Source organism: Mobula hypostoma, chromosome 11 (genome assembly GCF_963921235.1).
Source record: "Mobula hypostoma chromosome 11, sMobHyp1.1, whole genome shotgun sequence".
NCBI classification, from domain to species: domain Eukaryota; kingdom Metazoa; phylum Chordata; class Chondrichthyes; order Myliobatiformes; family Myliobatidae; genus Mobula; species Mobula hypostoma.
The window spans coordinates 69,793,748-69,812,923 of NC_086107.1; the positions used below are offsets into that span (position 1 = coordinate 69,793,748).

The 19,176-nt window shown below is 48.4% G+C and overlaps 1 protein-coding gene across 2 annotated transcripts in view; it reads right to left on the bottom strand.

Moving 5' to 3' along the window:
- The window catches only part of LOC134354315 (mucin-2-like), a 94,583-nt gene that overhangs the window by 14,336 nt on the left and 61,071 nt on the right, over nucleotides 1-19,176 (bottom strand). Inside the window, exon 6 of one of the 2 annotated variants that reach the window (XM_063063242.1) lies at nucleotides 3,580-3,678. In XM_063063242.1, the coding sequence (XP_062919312.1) occupies nucleotides 3,580-3,678 (99 nt within the window). Of the gene's footprint in view, nucleotides 1-3,579; nucleotides 3,679-19,176 lie in introns of those variants that run through there. The other variant, XM_063063241.1, reaches the window with a different exon arrangement.

Consider the following 19,176-nt stretch of genomic DNA (forward strand, 5'->3'; position numbering starts at 1 on the left):
TCACCATCTGAAATTCTGCCAGCAACAACTGTGTCATCGGCAAATTTGTAGAGAGTAAAGCAGTGGACTAAACACACACCCCTGAGGTGCGCCAGTGTTGACTGTCAGCGAGGAGGAGATGTTATTTCTGATCTGCACTGACTGTGATTTCCCAGTGAGGAAGTCAAGGATCTAGTTGCAGAGGGAGGTACTGAGGATATGATTGTGATGTAGTCAATAAACAGCAGCCTGACATAGGTAACGTAAGTATTGTTGCTGTCCAGGTGATCCTAGGCCGAGTGGAGAACCAGTGAAACTGCATCCACTATAGACCTTTTGAGATGATGGGTAAATTGCTGGAGGTCCAGCTCCTTATTTAGGCAGGAGTTGATTCTGACCATGGCCAACTGGCCATGACCAATCAAACAATTTCATCACAGTAGGTGTGAGTGCAACTGGGTGACAGTCATTAAGGCAGCTCTTCTTGGGCACTGGTATGATTGTTGCCCTTTTGAAGCAGGTGAGAACCTCTGACTGCCGCAGTGAGAGACCGAAGATGTCTTTGAACACTCCCACCAGTTGGTTGGCACAGGTTTTCAATGCCATTACAGGTATACCATCAGGGCCTGACGCCTTGTGAGTGTTCACCCTCAGGAAAAATATTCTGTCATCAGCCTCCGAGACAGAGATCACAGGGTCAGCAGATGCTGCAGGGATTCTCACCGGTGTAGTTTTATTCTCCCTTTCAAAGGATATCTACATTGTATTGTAGGTTAGTGACCAGAACAACACACAATACTCCAAATTTAATCTCACAAACATCTTAGACAACTTCAATATAAGATTCCAACTTTTGCATTCAATACTTTGATCTATGAAGGCCAATGTGCCTAGAGATCTCTTTATGACCCTGTTTACTTGTGAAACCGCTTTCAAAGAATTATGGATCTGTATTCCCACTGTTTTACCACACTTGTCAATGTCCTACCATTCACTGTTAGTCCTAACCTGGTTTGTTCAACACCTCACACTTGTCTGCAGTAAATTCCATCTGCCATTTTTCAAGCTGGGTCCAGACCCCATTGCAAGCTCTGATAGTCTTTCTTGCTGTCCACTACATCCCCAATCTTGGTGTCATCCACATATTTGCTGATCCTGTTAACCACATAATCGTCCAGATCATTGATTTGGATAACAAACAGCAATGGACCCAGCACCAATCCCTGCCGCACTCCACTAGTCACAGGCCTCCGGTCAGAGAGGCAACCATTTACTATAATTCTCTGGCTTCTCCTACAAGGCTATTGTCTAATCCAATTTACTACCACATCCTGACTGCCAAGCAACTGTACCTTCTTGATAAGGCTCTTGTGTGGAACCTTGTCAAAGACTTTCTTAAGGTCCATGTTGACAATGTCCACTGTCTTGCCTTCATCAACTTCCCTGTGGTAACATCCTCAATAAACTATTAGATTGGTTAGACGTGACCAGCCATGTAGACTATCCCTATTCAGGCTCTGGCTGTCCAAATACCTATATATGCATCCCTTAGGATACCTTCCAATAATTTACCCACTACTGATATCAGGCACACCTGCCTACAATGTCCTCACTTTTTCATAGAGCTTATCTTGAACAATATTATGTCACAAGTGTGGAGCATGGGTGGATCCAAATGCAGGACACAAACACATTTTGTAGCGTTAACAAAAATAGAGTTATTAATAGTTACTAGGAAAGCAGGGAAGCAAGGATTGTACAGAGAGACATCAAGGAGTGAATGAAGCAGAAGCGGGAGTATGCATGGCTGGAGTTGGGCTGGGACCCTAGACTTAGAATGGGACTCAGGGCCTGGGCTTGGCCTGGGACTTGGGACCCAGACTTGCACAGGGACTGGGGATGCAGGACACAGAGCCAGGGCTCTTCTTGGATGAAGGACACAGAACACAGAACATGAAGAGACAGTTCCCCTAATCAGGGTAGCGGTAAATGGTAGGACCTACCCTGCGGGGGCGAGGACACAGAGACAGTTCCCAACTCAAGGTAGCAGCAAATGGCTGGACCTACCCAGCGGAGACAAGGACACAAAGAGACAAAACCACACAACGATGGACAGTTCTTTTATCTTGGCACGAAGTGGCTCCAAGTAGCGGCGAGCTCTCAACTCAGCCCCAGAACTACAGACAGCGGCTCTAAACTCACTCCAGCGGGTTAACTTGACGGACCTGCTCAGGAGAGGTAGCATAGCGGGCTCGCTCAGGTGCGGTAACTTGACAGGCTCGCTCCGGCAAGGAGAGGCGGCTTACTGGCACTCCCTTCGGGGAGAAGACTTGGTTCGCTCCGGCGATGTGACTTGGCTCACTCCGGCAAGGTGACTTGCTCGCACTTGCTTCGGTGACGTGAGGTGATGTCAGGTAACGGTCTAGCCCCGAGCAGCTGTAAGCCTGACACTAAATACTGCTGGTTCAGCTGAGAATCAAGTGCCTTTAATTACAGAGCCCAGGAAACACGGGGGAAGCAATGAATTAAAGGAAAACAAGGAGTCAACGGTCCCCATCATGACACAAAGGAGATTTAAGGGGAACCAGGGAATATCTGATTAGGACTGTGACATATTAGTTATCCTCCAGTCCTCCAGGAACTCAGCTATGACTAATGACATTTTAAATACCTCTGCAAGGGCCTCTGCTGTTGCTGGGTTAGTCTCCCACAAGGTCCGAAAGAACACCTTGTCAGGCATTGAGGATTTCTCCACACTAATTTACCTCAAGATAGTAAGTGTCTATTCCACTGTAATCTGTACACGGTCTATCACCTCATTGCAGTTTTGCCTTAGTTCTATAAACTCTATGTCCATCTCCATCACCCTCTGCTGCTGACACCTTCCCTGAGCTTGGGTGTGAGGGAAGAGCGTGGGTAACTGGTGATGGGCTTCACAGTAGGAACTGGACAGTGGATTTCCCAACAGGAAATTAGTCCATGTCTGGTGGGGTTTCCCGCTGGGAACATACATTTGGTCAATGAGGTTTTCAGCAGAAACCAGTCAGTGAATAGTGGGGCTTCCAGCAGAAACCAGTCAGGGAATGATAGGGCTTCTCAGCAGGAACCAGTCAGTGGGTCATAGGGTTTCCTGCAGGAATGGAGCAGTGGGCTATGGAGATTCCCAGCAAAACCTAGTCAGTGGGCAATGTGAGAGATGGTGTTTCCCAACAGGAGTGGTGTGGACTCCACACAAGAGTGTGGGGGAGGTTGGCTGGGGTCTTTGCACAGCATAATGGGATTTCAACAAATCAGAGTTATGCAAAGTTCTTCAACTGGAGAGATTTGCTCTGCTTCTCAGATGTGCCCGGTTCGTTTGAGCAGTTCCAATGCTTTCACAAGATGACCCTGAGTGTAAAGGCATTGCAGAGGGGTAATGAGTTCCTCAACGAACCTCAGGGACACAACATGCCGGCTAATGCGTTCAGCTCAGGGTTCAAGCTCTCTCCTGGCTAACTGAGTTAGGTGTTCCCTCAGTTCAGTGAAGACGGACTTTTTGGAAAAGTTTGACCAGAAGGAGTGGAGAACTGTGGAGAAGTTTAATGTGAGTAAGTTTCTTACCCAGCGGTGCTTCAGGAGACCTCTTCCCCATAGCTGTTGGTCCTGGCTGCTCCGTTTTCAGTTGACTGTTATCTGATTTCTTAGTGGTGCTAGGCTGAGCTTGAGACAAGAGGGATTTAAAAAAAACAATGAATTCCAGGTTAAAGGGGCGAGATTTTGCAAATAACTCATATCAACAGAAAAATACTTGAATCCAAATGCAAATTAAGTTGCATCTCCTGAGACCCCAGGACATGGATTTGTGAGATCCAAACTGCAATCCTCCCTCATAGTTCCAGTGATGTGAAAATCCTCATGCACAAACATTTCATCAGCACGTCTCCCCTCAGAGGTTACTGTTTTGTTTCAAAATCCACTTGGCTTATTGCTCTCTCTAATTCTGTATCTCTCTGTCTCTCTCTCTCTCTCTCTTGTCTATCTTGATCTGTTTCTCTCCCTTTTTGTTCTCTCTCGTCCACCATCTCTCTCACCCTCTGCTTCTTCACTCTCTTTCTCTTTCTCTGCCTTTCTCTATTTCTCTCTTCTCTTCTTTATCTGTCCCCCTTTGTTTCTCTCACACTTCTCTCTCCTTTTGTCTCCCCCTCTTTTCCTCTTTGTTTCTCTTTTCCCCTACCCCACTCCTTTCCCCATCTCTCCATCTCTCCATCTCCCCATCTCCCCATCTCCATCTCTCCATCTCCCCATCTCCCCATCTCCATCTCCCCATCTCCATCTCTCCATCTCCATCTCTCCATCTCCCCATCTCCATCTCTCCATCTCTCCATCTCTCCATCTCCCCATCTCCCCATCTCCATCTCCCCATCTCCATCTCCCCATCTCCATCTCCCCATCTCCCCATCTCCATCTCCCCATCTCCCCATCTCCATCTCCCCATCTCCCCATCTCCCCATCTCCATCTCTCCATCTCCCCATCTCCCCATCTCCATCTCCCCATCTCCCCATCTCCCCATCTCCATCTCCCCATCTCCCCATCTCCATCTCTCCATCTCCCCATCTCCCCATCTCCATCTCTCCATCTCTCCATCTCCCCATCTCCATCTCCCCAACTCCATCTCCCCATCTCCCCATCTCCCCATCTCCCCATCTCCATCTCCCCATCTCCCCATCTCCATCTCCCCATCTCCCCATCTCCCCATCTCCATCTCCCCATCTCCCCATCTCCATCTCCCCATCTCCCCATCTCCATAAGAACAAGGACATCCTATTTTTTTTAGCTAAAATGAGCTTGGGTCAGCCCACCCACTGGTGCCATCTGTGCAGAGTTTGCACATTCACCCTGTGATTGCGTGGTTCCCCCTGTGAGCAGTTTCACCATTCATCCCAAAGACGAGTGAGATGGGAGGTTAACTGGCCACCGTAATTTGCTCCTGGTAAGGTAGGCGAGTGAATTCCAGCAGCCCAATCAGCGGCAGGAGCAAGCCACAGCGACGAGGTTTCTCCCAGGTTGGTGGCACTTGTTGAAAAGGAGACCTTTGCGGACGTTCCGGATCATTCCGGCAGCCCAGTCAGCGACAGGAGCAAGCCACAGCGACGAGGTCGGTGACGCTGTTTAAAAGTACAGAAGGGACAAGCAGGGTGGCCATTGTTGGGAGTAGGCCAGTGGTGAGAGTAGGAGCATCAGGCTTTGGCTCAGAGGAGGATTCAGCTCAAAAGAGGCATTGGCTCTGGACAAGTCTCTATTAAGTTTCCCTTTCTCTCTCTTGCCCTACCTAGTATAGTAAATGGCTATTGTGTGTTCTTCATGCCGGATGTTGGAGTCCTGGGAGACCCAGAGTCTCCTGGGGAATTACATCTGCATGAAGTACATCCGGCTGCAGCTCCTTGAAGACCATGTTAGGGATCTGGAGCAGCAGCTGGATAACCTTCGCCTTGTACCGGAGAGTGAGGAGAAAATCGATCAGAGTTGCAGGGAAGTAGTCACCCCTAAATTGCAGGAGCTGAGCAGCTGAGTGACTGTCAGAAGAAATGGAAATGTAGATAGCAGTTTGCGTAGAGCACAATGCGGCCATTCCCCTCAATAACAAGCATACCGTCTTGGATACTGTTGTGGGGGATGACCCCCCAGGAGAATGCCATGGAGACCGGGTTACAGGCACTGAGCATGGGTCCGTGGTACAGAAGGGAAAGAGGGAGAAGAGAGGAGTGGCAGTGATAGGGGACTCAATAGTCGGGGGAACAGACAGGAGGCTCTGTAGACATGAAAGGGACACCCGAATGGTATGTTGCCTCCCAGCTGCCAGGGTCAGGGATGACTTGGTTCACGTCCTCAGCATTTTGGAGAGGGAGGGAGAGCAGCCAGATGTCTTGGTACCAATGACAGAGGAAGGAAAAGCAAAGAGGTCCTGAAAAGAGAATTTAGAGAGCTAGGTAGAAAGCTGAGTAACAGAACCACCAGAGTAGTAATTACTGGACTACTTGGCCTCCACAACTGTCTGTGACAATGAATTCACAGATTTATCAACCGAATAAGGCTAAAGAAACTCTTCCTCAACTCTGTTCTAAAAGGATGTTTTTCTATTCTGAGGCTGTACTCTCTGGTCCTAGATTCTCCCACCATTGGAAATATTCCTTCTACATCCACTCTATCCAGGCCTTTCAATATTTGGTAAAATTTCCATGAGTTAGCCCTCATTCTTTTAGACTCCAGCGAGTACAGGCCCAAAGCGTTCATAGGCTCGTCATGCATTAACACTTTCCTTCCCGAAAACACTCGTAAACTTCCTCCGGTCCCTGCTAGCACATCCTTTCCTAGATATGGAGCCCAAAACTGCTCACAGTACGCCATACTCCAGAGTGTACAGGTCCAGAGCCATCAAATGGTTGGGTTTATCAAACAGAGAGGGGAAGCCACAAGAGAGTGTGTGAGCTGTATGGACAGATTCATAAACTGCTGACACTAGTTGTCACTGAGAAACTTTGCCCTTCACCACAGAGAGACAGGCTGCAGCACAGCTGGTTAGTTTATTATAAGACCATAAGACATAGAAGCAGAACTAGGCCATTCAGCCCATCTGTTCTGCCATGGCTGACCCATTTCTCTCTCAACCCCCCTTTCTTTCTCCCAGAACCTTTCACACACTGACTTATCACGAATCTATTAGCCTCCCCATTAAATATAATCAAAGACCCGGCCTCCACAGCCACCTGTGGAAAATATTTCTGCAGGTCCACTACCATTTGGCTAAAGAAGATCACTCTTATCTCTGTTCCAAATGGATGTCCCCCTTTTCTGAGGTTGTGCCCTCTGCTTCCAGATTCCCCCACTACAGGAAACATACTCTATTTTGGCCTTTCAAAATTCTATAGGTTTCAATGATATCCCACCGACGCCATTCTTTTAAATCCCAGCGAAAACAGGCCTAGAGCTATCAAATGCTCCTTTGAACCCTCTCCAAAATCAGCACATTCTTTCTTAGTCAAGGAATCCAAAACTGCTCACAATCCTCCATGAGGCCTCACCAGTGCTTTATAAAGTCGCAACATTACATCCTTGTTTTTAATTTCTAGTCCCCTTGAAATGAATACTAACATTGTATTTGCCTTCCTCACCACAGACTGCAAGTTAACCTTTAGGAAACCCTGCATGTAAACTCCCAAGTTCCATTGGACATCGGATTTTTGGATTTTCTCCTCATTTGAAAAATAATCTACACTTTTATTCCTTTTACCAAAGTGTGTGACCATACACTTCCTGATACTGTATTTCATCTGCAACTTCTTTGCCCATCCTCCTAATCTGACTGGATCCTCTGCAGCCTTCCTGCCTGTCTTCACATCATCCACAAAACTATCAATTCCATCATCCAAATCATCGACATACAACATGAAAAGAAGCGCTCCCAACACTGTCCCCTGCAGAACACCACTAGTCAGGGGCAGCCGATCAGAAAAGGCTCCCTTTATTCACTCCCTTTGCCTCCTGTCAATCACCCAATGATCTATCCATGCTAGTATATTTCCTGTAATATGATGGGCCCTTCAGCACCTTGTCAAAGGCCTTCTGAAAATCCAAGTACACAACATCTACCAATTCTCATTTATCTATCCTACTTGTTATTTCTTCAAAGAATCCCCACAGATTTGTCAGGCAAGGTTTTTCCTTAGAGAAACCATGCCGACTACAGCCTATTTTATCGTGTGCCTCCAAGTACCCTGAAGCTTCATCCTTAATAGTTGACTCCAACATCTTCCCAACCACTGAGGTCAGAATAACTGGCCTATAATTTCCTTCCTTCTGCTTCTCCCCCTTCTTGAAGAGTGGGGTGACAATGACAATTTTCCAGTCCTCCATAAGTTTGTCTGGATCGGGTGATTATTGAAATTGCTTCCACAATCTCTTCAGCTTTCTCTTTCAGAATCCTGGGGTGTAGTCCATCTGGTCCAGGTGACTTACCTTCAGACCTTTCAAATTCCTAAGCACCAAGTACAAACGTTTGTAATAGCAACTGCACTAACTTCTGCCCTCTGACATTCTCAAACACCCGGCATACTGCTAGTGTCTTCCACGGTGAAGACAGATGCAAAATAATTAATCAGTTCATCTGTCAATTCCTTATCCCTAATTACAACCTCTCCAGCATCATTTATCAGTGGCCCAATATCTGCTCTCATCTCTCTTTTTCTATTCATATATCTGAAAAAAGGGGTAGAGGAGGTATATTTTGCCCATCTGTGCTGATCATCCCATCCTTGACCAAGCTGTTCCACCGTGAACACAATCTGTTATGAGTCAACATGATGCTTTCAGATCAGGTCATGCATCGTACATACCTCCGCCGCACCGCTCAGGTGTGTTTCTGGGGTACAGGGGCTAGCGACCCTTGTGCCTATTTTGTGTTCTATCGCTGAGCAGCAGTGAACTATCTGATTGGCCTATCAGAGTTCTCTTCTGGAACTAGTTGGCTTGATCAGCATTTCTGATCTGGCTATTGTTCACGATTGCATTTATTAAGAAAAAAAACCTCTGGTATCCTCCTTGATATTATTGGTTAGCTTACCTTCATATTTCATCTTTTCTTTCCTTATGACTTTTTGTTGCCTTCTGTTAGTTTTTAAAGCTTCCCAATCCTCTAACTTCCCACTAATTTTTGCTCTATTATATGCCTTCTCTTTTGTTCATATGTTGGCTTTGATTTCCATTGCCAGTCACAGTTGTGACCTCCTGCCTTTAGAATACTACTTCTTTGGGATATATCTATCCTGTGCCCACCAATTTTTTCCCAGGAAGTCCAGTTATTACTGTTCTGCCATCATCCCTGCTAGTGTACCCTTTCAATCAACTTTGGCTAGTATGTCTCTCATGCCTCAGTAAATCCCTTTTATTCCACGGTAATACTAATACATTTAACTTTAGCTTCTCTTTCTCAAATTACACTGTGAATTATATCATACTATGATCATAGACACCTAAGGGTTCCTTTACCTTAAGCTCCCTAATCAAATATGGTTCATTACACAACACCCAATCCAGAGTAGCTGATCCCCTAGTGAGCTCAACCACAAGCTGCTCTAAAAAGCCATTTCACAGGTATTCTACAAATTCTCTCTCTTGGGATCCGAAATCAGCACCAATCTGAACTTTCTCAACCTACCTCCAAATTGAAATCCCCCATGACTATCGTGACATTTCTCTTTTGTAATACATTTTCTAATTCAATCTGTAATTTGTAGCCCACATCCTGGCTATTATTTGTGGGTCTGTATATAACTCCCATCAGAGTCTTTTTACCCTTGCAGTTTCTTAACTCTACCCACAATGATTCTACATCTTTCGATCCTATGTTACCTCTTTCAAAAGATTTGATTTCACTTAATACCAACAGAGCCACACTACCCCCTCTGCCTACCTGGCAGTCCTTTTAATATAATGTGTATACTTGGATGTTAAGCTCCCAACTGTAATCTTTCAGCCATGACTCAGTGATGCCCACACGTCATACCTGCCAAGCTCTAACTATGCTAAAATCATCTATCTATTCCATATACAGTGTGCATTCAAATATTCAATCCTGTATTCATCACCCTTTTTGATTTTGTCTGCCTGTTATATTTCAACTCATCTCATTGGCTGCAATTTTGCCTGATCATCTGCCTGTACTTCCTGACAGTCTCACTGCACATTGTCTATGTTTGTAAACCAACTGCCCCATCCTTAGCCCTATCACCCAGTTTCCCATCCCCCTGCCAAATTAGTTAAAACCCTCCCCAACATCACTAGCAAACCTGCCTGCAAGGGTATTGGTCCCCCTCGGCTTCAGCTGTAACCTGTCCCTCTTGTACAGGTCTTACCTTCTCTAGAAGTGATCCCAATGATACAGAAACCCATTGCACCAGTTCCTCAGACATGCAGTCATCTGTAAAATCATCCTATTCTGACCTTCAGTGCTGTGTGGCACAGGCAGCAACCAAGAGATTACTACCTTGAGCTCCTGCTTTTCAGCTTTCTACCTAGCTTCTTCAAATCTCTCTTCAAGACCTCCTTCTTTTCCCGGCCTGTGTCATTGGTGCCAATATGTACCAAGACTTCTAGCTGCTCACCCTCCCCCATGGACCCAACCCAAGACGTCCCTGACCCTGGCACCTGGGAGACAACATACCATCTGGGTGCCTCCATCCCGTCCACAGAATCTCAGTTCTACTTGCCTGACTGTGGAATCTCCTATCACTACTGCAGTTCTCTTCTCCTCTCTTCCCTTTTGAGTAACAGTGCCAGAGACCCATTCACTGCAGGTCTCACCTGGTAGGTCATTCCCCCTAACAGCACCCCAATTAATATACTAATTATTGAGGGGAACGGCCACAGGAGTACTCTGCACTGACTGCCCAATTCTTTCTCTCTCCTGACAGTCACTTAGGTACCGGCATCCTGCAATTTAGAGGTGACTTCCTCCCTGTAGCTCCTATCTATCACCTCCTCATTTTCCTGAATGAGCAAAGGTCATCGAGCTACAGTTCCAGTTCAGTAACGCACCTTCACACATCCTCTGAGGAGCTGAAGCTTGGTGCAGATGTGGTAATCCAGAAGGCTGCAAGCTGTCCTAGAATTCCCACATCTCACACAAAGCAATCTCCACCAGCCAGCCATGTACTTTAACCCCTCAAACATGCCCAGCAGCTGTGCACTCAAAATCAAAAGAAAACTGCAGATGCTGGAAATCTGAGTTAAAATCAGAGAATTCTGGAAACACTCGACAGTTCAGGCAGCATCTGAGGAGAGAGAAATAGAGGAGGTGTTTCAGATCCCAGACCCTTTGTCAGAAGTCAGAATCAGAATCAGATTTATTATCACCGGCAGGTGACGTGAAATTTGTTAATTTAGCAGTTGGATGCAATACATAATCTAGCAGAGCGAGAAAAAGATAATAAAATAAAATTAATAATAAATAAACAAGTAAACCAATTACGTATATTGAACAGATAAAAAAAGTGCTAAAACAGAAATAATGTATATTTTTATAAAGTGAGGTAGTGTCCAAGGATTCAATGTCCATTTAGGAATTGGACGGCAGAGGGGAAGAAGCTCTTCCTGAATCGCTGAGTGTGTGCCTTCAGGCTTCTGTACCTCCTACCTGATGGTCATAGTGAGAATGGGCATGCCTTAATAATGGATGCTGCCTTTCTGAGACACCGCTCTCTGAAGATGTCCTGGGTACTTTGTAGGCTAGTGCCCAAGATGGAGCTGACTAGATTTACAACCTTCTGCAGCTTCTTTCGGTCCTGTGCAGTAGCCCCTCCATACCAGACAGTGATGCAGCCTGTCAGAATGCTCTCCACAGTACAACTATAAAAGTTTTTGAGTGTATTTGTTGACATGCCAAATCTTTTCATAATAGCTGCTGTCTTGCCATCTTATAACATATCGATATGTTGAGACCAGGTTAGATTCTCAGAGATCTTGACACCCAGGAACTTGAAGCTGCTCACTCTCTCCACTTCTGATCCCTCTATGAGGATTGGTATGTGTTCCTTCGTCTTACCCTTCCTGAAGTCCACAATCATTTTTAGCAATGTGTCTTCAACCTGAGACATTAAACATGTTTCTCTCACCTCAGATACTGCCTGATCTGCTGAGTGTTTCTGGTTCAGGGAGTGATAGAGTCTGAGATTCCACCACTCACCCACACACCAGGGGTAATCTACAGTGGCTAAATAGCCTGCCCACCCGCAAGTATTTGGAATAGAGGAGAAAACTAGAAACACAAAGGGGAGAAGGTATAAGCTACACACAGACAAGACTCGAGGTCAGATTTGAACCAGAAGATATAGGAGCAGAATTTGGACATTTGGCCCATTGAGTCTGCTCCACCATTTCATTATGGCTGATCCATCTCTTCTCTCAGCCCCAATCTCCATATCCATTCATTCCCTGGCCAATCAAGAATCTATCAACCTCTGCCTTAAATATATATAACGACTTAGCATTCACAGCTGCCTGTGGCAATGAATTCAACAGATTTGCCACTCTCTGGCTGAAGAAATTCCTCCTTATCTCTGTACTAAAAGGGTGCTCCTCTATTCCGAGTCTGTGTCCTCTGGTCTTTGACTCTTCCACCATAGGAAACATCCCCTCCATATCCACTCTATCAAGGCCTTTCACCATTCAACACACACACAAAATACTGGTGAAAGCAGCAGGCCAGGTAGCATCTATAGGGAGAAGTACAGTCAGCATTTCGGGCTGAGACCCTTCGTCAGGGCTAACTGAAGGAAGAGCTAGTAAGAGATTTGAAAGTGGGAGGGGGAGGGGGAGATCCGAAATGATAGGAGAAGACAGGAGGGGGAGGGATGGAGCCAAGAGCTGGACAGGTGATTGGCAAAGGGGATATGAGAGGATCATGGGACAGGAGGTCCAGGGAGAAAGAAAGGGGGAGGGGAGCACCAGAGGAAGATATAGTGAGAGGGATAGAGGGAGAAAAGAGAGAAAGAAAAGGAATAAATAAATAAATAGATAGATAGATAGATAGATAGATAGATAGATAGATAGATAGATAGATAGATAAGGGATGGGGTAAGAAGAGGAGGAGGGGCAGTAACAGAAATTAGAGAAGTCAATGTTCATGCCATAGGTTGGAGGTTACCCAGATGGAGTATAAGGTGTTGTTCCTCCAACCTCTGTTGGGTCTCGCCAATATATAGAAGGCCGCACTGGGAGCATCGGACGCAGTATATCACCCCAGCCGACTCACAGGTGAAGTGTCGCCTCACCTGGAAGGACTGTCTGGGGCCCTGAATGTTGGTTAGGAAGGAAGTGTAAGGGCATGTGTAGCACTTGTTCTGCTTACAAGGATAAGTGCTGGGAGGGAGATTGGTGGGAAGGGATGGGGGGTATGAATGGACAAGTGAGTCGTGTAGGGAGCGATCCCTGCGGAAGGCAGGGGCGGGGAGGGAAAGATGTGCTTGGTGGTGGGATTCCATTGGAGGTGGCGGAAGTTACGGAGAATAATATGTTGGACCCGGAGGCTGGTGGGGTGGTAGGTGAGGACAAGGGGAACCTTATTCCTAGTGGGGATGGCGGGAGGATGGGGTGAGAGCAGATGTGCGTGAAATGGGGGAGATGCGTTTGAGAGCAGAGTTGATGGTGGAGGAAGGGAATCCTCTTTCTTTAAGAAAGGAAGACATCTCCCTCATCCTGGAATGAAAGGCCTCATCCTGAGAGCAGATGCGGCGGAGACGGAGGAATTGCGAGAAGGGGATGGTGTTTTTGCAAGAGACAGGGTGAGAAGAGGAATAGTCCAGATAGCTGTGAGAGTCAGTAGGCTTATAGTAGACATCAGTAGATAAGCTGTCTCCAGAGATAGAGACAGAAAGATCTAGAAAGGGGAGGGAAGTGTCAGAAATGGACCAGGTAATTTGAAGGCAGGGTGAAAGTTGTAGGCAAAATTAATGAAGTCAACGAGCTTAACATGCGTGCAGGAAGCAGCGCCAATGCAGTCGTTGATGTAGCGAAGGAAAAGTGGGGGACAGATACCAGAATAGGCATGGAACATGGATTGTTCCACAAAGCCAGCAAAAAGGCAGGCATAGCTGGGACCCGTACGGGTGCCCATGGCTACATCTTTAGTTTGGAGGAAGTGGGAGGAGCCAAAGGAGAAATTATTAAGAGTAAGGACTAATTCTGCTAGACAGAGGAGAGTAGTGGTAGAGGGGAACTAGTTAGGTCTGGAATCCAAAAAGAAGTGGAGAGCGTTGAGACCTTCCTGGTGGGGGATGGAGGTATATAGGGACTGGACATCCATGGTGAAAATAAAGCGGTGGGGGCCAGGGAACTTAAAATCATCGAAAAGTTTAAGAGTGTGAGAAGTGTCACGAACATAGGTAGGAATGGATTGAACAAGGGGGGATAAAACCGTGTCGAGGTATGCAGACACAAGTTTGGTGGGGCAGGAGCAAGCTGAGACAATGGGTCTACCTGGACAGGCAGGTTTGTCGATCTTGGGTAGGAGGTAGAAACGGGAAGTGCGAGGTGTGGGAACTATAAGGTTGGTAGCAGTGGATGGGAGATCCCCTGAGTAGGTAAAGTTGGTGATGGTGTGGGAGACAATGGCCTGGTGCTCCTTAGTGGGGTCGATCAAGGGGTAAATTAGAGGAGGTATCTGCGAGTTGTCACTGTGTCTCAGCAAGGTAGAGGTCAGTACACCAGACTACAACAGCACCCCCCTTATCGGCGGGTTTAATAATAAGGTTAGGATTAGTGCGGAGGGAGTGGAGAGCAGAGCGTTCGGAAGGAGTGAGGTTGGAATGGGGACAAGGTGCGGTGAAGTCGAGACGGTTGATGTCCCGTCGGCAGTTGGCAATAAAGAGATCCAGAGCAGGCAGAAGACCAGAGCGGGATGAAGAAGAGGAGGGTTGAAGACGGGCGAAGGGGTCATCGGTGGGGGTGGGGGAGTCTTTGCCGAAGAAGTGGGCTCGAAGACAGAGCCGGCGGAAGGAGAGTTCAACGTCCTGGCGAACACGGAACTTGCTGAGGTGTGGGCGAAGGGGGACAAAGGTGAGGCCCTTACTGAGAACAGAGCATTCTGCCTCAGAGAGTTGAAGGTCGGAGGGGATGGTAAAGACCCGGCACGGATGAGAGCTGGGATCAGAGGGGGGAGGGGGAGGGAGGCTGGTAGTGTCAGTGGAGAGGGGAGAGTTGGGGTGAGAGGAAGATGAAGCCTCTGAGGGCCCAGGAGCTTTCACCATTCGATAGGTATCAATGATGTCACCCCTCATTCTTCTGAATTCTAGTGAATACAGGCCCAGAACCACGAAACGTTCTTCATGTGAGAAGCCATTCAATCCTTTGAAACCTCTCCATTTTCAGCTCATCCTTTCTAAGGTAAGGGACCCAAAACTGCTCACAATACTCCAAATGAGGCCTCACCAACACTTTACAAAGCCTCAACATTACATCCTTGTTTTCATATTGAGAGGCAACGACTCCACTTGTCACTTGATGCAATGACTCGACCTACCCACAGTGCAGCCTGCTTCTTAACTCCAGTATCTGCACACCCCTGGCAAGTGTATCTGCGTCTGACCACTTATGATTGCAGGCCAGATAACACTTTCCCTAACAAAGGATGATGCTCAGCTGTCATCTACCCTTTTACTGGAATAATAGAGGAAAAGACGGGGAAGAGAGAAACAATATTAACCACAATGAAAGGGGGAAAATAAGCAGGAATTAAGTACAAGTAAAGGGAAAGAACTGCTGATACACATACAAAATGAAGTGAAGATTGTGCCGAATGGAACGTGAAATAAGGAAAAGGTACCAACATTAAGTGGGGTGAGGTGATAAAAGAGGTTAAAAAAGAGTGAGGAATAGGAAAGCAGGATCGGGGTTAATGAGGAGTGAAGGGGAGGAGAGGAGGATTGGGGTTCATGAGGAGTGAAGGGGAGGGGAGGAGGATCGGGGTTAATTAGGAGTGAAGGAGGGGAGGAGGATCGGGGTTAATGAGGAGTGAAGGGGAGGGGAGGAGGATCAGAGTTCATGAGGAGTGAAGGGGAGGGGAGGAGGATCGGGGTTAACGAGGAGTGAAGGTGAGGGGAGGAGGATCACGGTTAATGAGGCATGAAGGGGAGGGGAGGAGGATCGGGGTTAATGAGCAGTGAAGGGGAGGGGAGGAGGATCACGGTTAATGAGGAGTGAAGGGGAGGGGAGGAGAATTGGAGTTAATGAGGAGTGAAGGGGAGGGGAGGAGGATTGGGGTTAATGAAGAATGAAGGGGTGGGGGAGGAGGTTCGGGGTTAATTAGGAGTGAAGGGGGAGGAGGATCAGGGTTAATGAGCAGTGAGGGGGATTGGGGTTAATGAGGAGTGAAGGGGAGGTGAGGAGGATCAGGTTTAATGAGGAGTGAAGGGGTGGGGAGGAGAATAGGGGTTAATGAGGAGTGAAGGTGAGGGGAGGGTGATTGGGGTTAATGAGGAGTGAAGATGTGGGGTGGATCAGGGTTACTGAGGAGTGAAGATGTGGCGGGGATCGGGGTTACTGAGGAGTGAAGATGTGGGGGATCGGGGTTAATGAGGAGTGAAGGGGAGGGGATGAAGATTGGGGTTAACGAGGAGTGAAGGGTAGGGTAGGAGGATCGGGGTTAATGAGGAGTGAAAGGGAGGGGAGGAGGATCAGGGTTAATGAGGAGTGAAGGGGAAGGGAGGGTGATCGCAGTTAATCAGAAGTGAAGGAGAGGGGAGGAGGATCAGGGTTAATGAGGAGTGAAGGGGAGCGGAGGAGGATGGGGGGTAATGAGGAGTGAAGGGGAAGGGAGGAGGATTGGAGTTAATGAGGAGTGAAGGGGAGGGGAGGAGGATCAGGGTTAATGAGGAGTGAAGGGGAGGGGAGAAGAATCGGCGTTAATGAGGAGTGAAGGGCTGGTGGAGGAGGATCGGGGTCAATGAGGAGTGAAGGGGAGGGGAGGAGAATCCAGGTTAATAAGGAGTGAAAGGGAGTGGAGGAGGATCAGGGTTAATGAGGAGTGAAGTGGAGGGGAGGAGGATCGGGGTTAATGAGGAGTGAAGGGCTGGGGGAGGAGGATCGGGGTTAATGAGGAGTGCAGGGAAGGGGAGAAGGATCGGGGTTAATGAGGAGTGAAGGGGAGGGGAGGAGGATCAGGGTTAATAAGGAGTGAAGGGGACGGGAGGAGGATAAGGGTTAATAAGGAGTGAAGGGGTGGGGGAGGAGGATCGGGGTTAATGAGGAGTGAAGGGGACGGGACGAGGATCAGGGTTAATAAGGAGTGAAGGGAAGGGGAGGAGGATCGGGGTTAATGAGGAGTGAAGGGGAGTGGAGGAGGATCAGGGTTAATTAGGAGTGAAGGGGAGGGGAGGAGGATCGGGGTTACTGAGGAGTGAAGGGGACGGGACGAGGATCAGGGTTAATAAGGAGTGAAGGGGAGGGGAGGAGGATCGGGATTAATGAGGAGTGACGGGGTGGGGGAGGAGGATCGGATTTAATGTGGAGTGATGATGTGGGGGATCGGGGTTAATGAGGAGTGAAGGGGAAGGGAGTAGGATTGGGGTTAATGAGGAGTGAAGGGGAGGGGAGGAGGATCGGGGTTAACGAGGAGTGACGGGGAGTGGAGGAGGATCAGGGTTAATAAGGAGTGAAGGGGTGGGGGAGGAGAATTGGTGTTAATGAGGAGTAAAGGGAAGGGGAGGAGGATCGAGGTTAATGAGGAGTGAAGGGGAGGGGAGGAGGATCAGGGTTAATAAGGAGTGAAGGGGAGGGGAGGGTGATCGGAGTTAATGAGGAGTGAAGGGGACGGCAGGAGGATCAGGGTTAATAAGGAGTGAAGGGGAGGGGAGGAGGATCGGAGTTAATGAGGAGTGAAGGGGAGCGGAGGAGGATCGGGGTTAATGAGGAGTGAAGGGGAAGGGAGTAGGATTGGGGTTAATGAGGAGTGAAGGGGAGGGGAGGAGGATCGGGGTTAATGAGGAGTGACGGGGAGGGGAGGGTGATCAGGGTTAATAAGGAGTGAAGGGGAAGGGAGTAGGATTGGGGTTAATGAGGAGTGAAGGGGAGGGGAGGAGGATCGGGGTTAATAAGGAGTGAAGGGGTGGGGGAGGAGAATTGGTGTTAATGAGGAGTGAAGGGAAGGGGAGGAGGATCGGGGTTAACGAGGAGTGAAGGGGAGTGGAGGAGGGTCAGGGTTAATAAGGAGTGAAGGGGAGGGGAGGGTGATCGGAGTTAATGAGGAGTGAAGGGGACGGCAGGAGGATCAGGGTTAATAAGGAGTGAAAGGAAGGGGAGCAGGATCGGGGTTCATGAGGAGTGAAGGGGTGGGGGAGGAGTATCGGATTTAATGTGGAGTGATGATGTGGGGGATCAGGGTTAATGAGGAGTGAAGGGAGGGGAGGAGGATCAGGGTTAATGAGGAGTGAAGGGGGAGGAGGATCGGGTTAATGAGGAGTGACGGGGAGTGGAGGAGGATCGGGGTTAATGAGGAGTGACGGGGAGTGGAGGAGGATCGGGGTTAATGAGGAGTGAAGTGGAGGGGAGGAGGATCAGTGTTAATGAGGAGTGAAGGGGAGGGGAGGAGAATCGGGGTTAATGAGGATTGAAGGGGACGGAAGGAGGATAAGGGTTAATAAGGAGTGAAGGGGAGGGGAGGAGGATCGGGTTTAATGAGGAGTGAAGGGGAGGGGAGGAGGATCGGGGTTACTGCGGAGTGAAGGGGAGGGGAGGAGTATCGGGGTTAATTAGGAGTGAAGGGGAGGAGAGGAGGATCGGGGTTAATGTGGAGTTAAGGGGAGGAGAGGAGGATCGGGGTTAATGAGGAGTGAAGGGGAGGAGAGGAGGATCGGGGTTAATGAGTAGTGAAGGGGAGGGGAGCAGGATCGAGGTTAATGAGGAGTGAGGGGGAGGGGAGGTGGAGCGGGGTTAATGAGGAGTGAAGGGGAGGGGAGGAGAATCGGAGTTAATGAGGAGTGAAGGGGAGGGGAGGAGGATTGGGGTTAATGAAGAATGAAGGGGTGGGGGAGGAGGTTCGGGGTTAATTAGGAGTGAAGGGGAGGAGGATCGGGGTTAATGAGCAGTGAGGGGGATTGGGGTTAATGAGGAGTGAAGGGGAGGTGAGGAGGATCAGGTTTAATGAGGAGTGAAGGGGAGGGGAGTAGGATTGGGGTTAATGAGGAGTGATGGGGAGGGGAGGGGATCGGGGTTAATGAGGAGTGAAGGTGAGGGGAGGGTGATTGGGGTTAATGAGGAGTGAAGATGTGGGGTGGATCAGGGTTACTGAGGAGTGAAGATGTGGCGGGGATCGGGGTTACTGAGGAGTGAAGATGTGGGGGATCGGGGTTAATGAGGAGTGAAGGGGAGGGGATGAAGATTGGGGTTAACGAGGAGTGAAGGGTAGGGGAGGAGGATCGGGGTTAATGAGGAGTGAAAGGGAGGGGAGGAGGATCAGGGTTAATGAGGAGTGAAGGGGAAGGGAGGGTGATCGCAGTTAATCAGAAGTGAAGGAGAGGGGAGGAGGATCAGGGTTAATGAGGAGTGAAGGGGAGCGGAGGAGGATGGGGGGTAATGAGGAGTAAAGGGGAAGGGAGGAGGATTGGAGTTAATGAGGAGTGAAGGGGAGGGGAGGAGGATCAGGGTTAATGAGGAGTGAAGGGGAGGGGAGA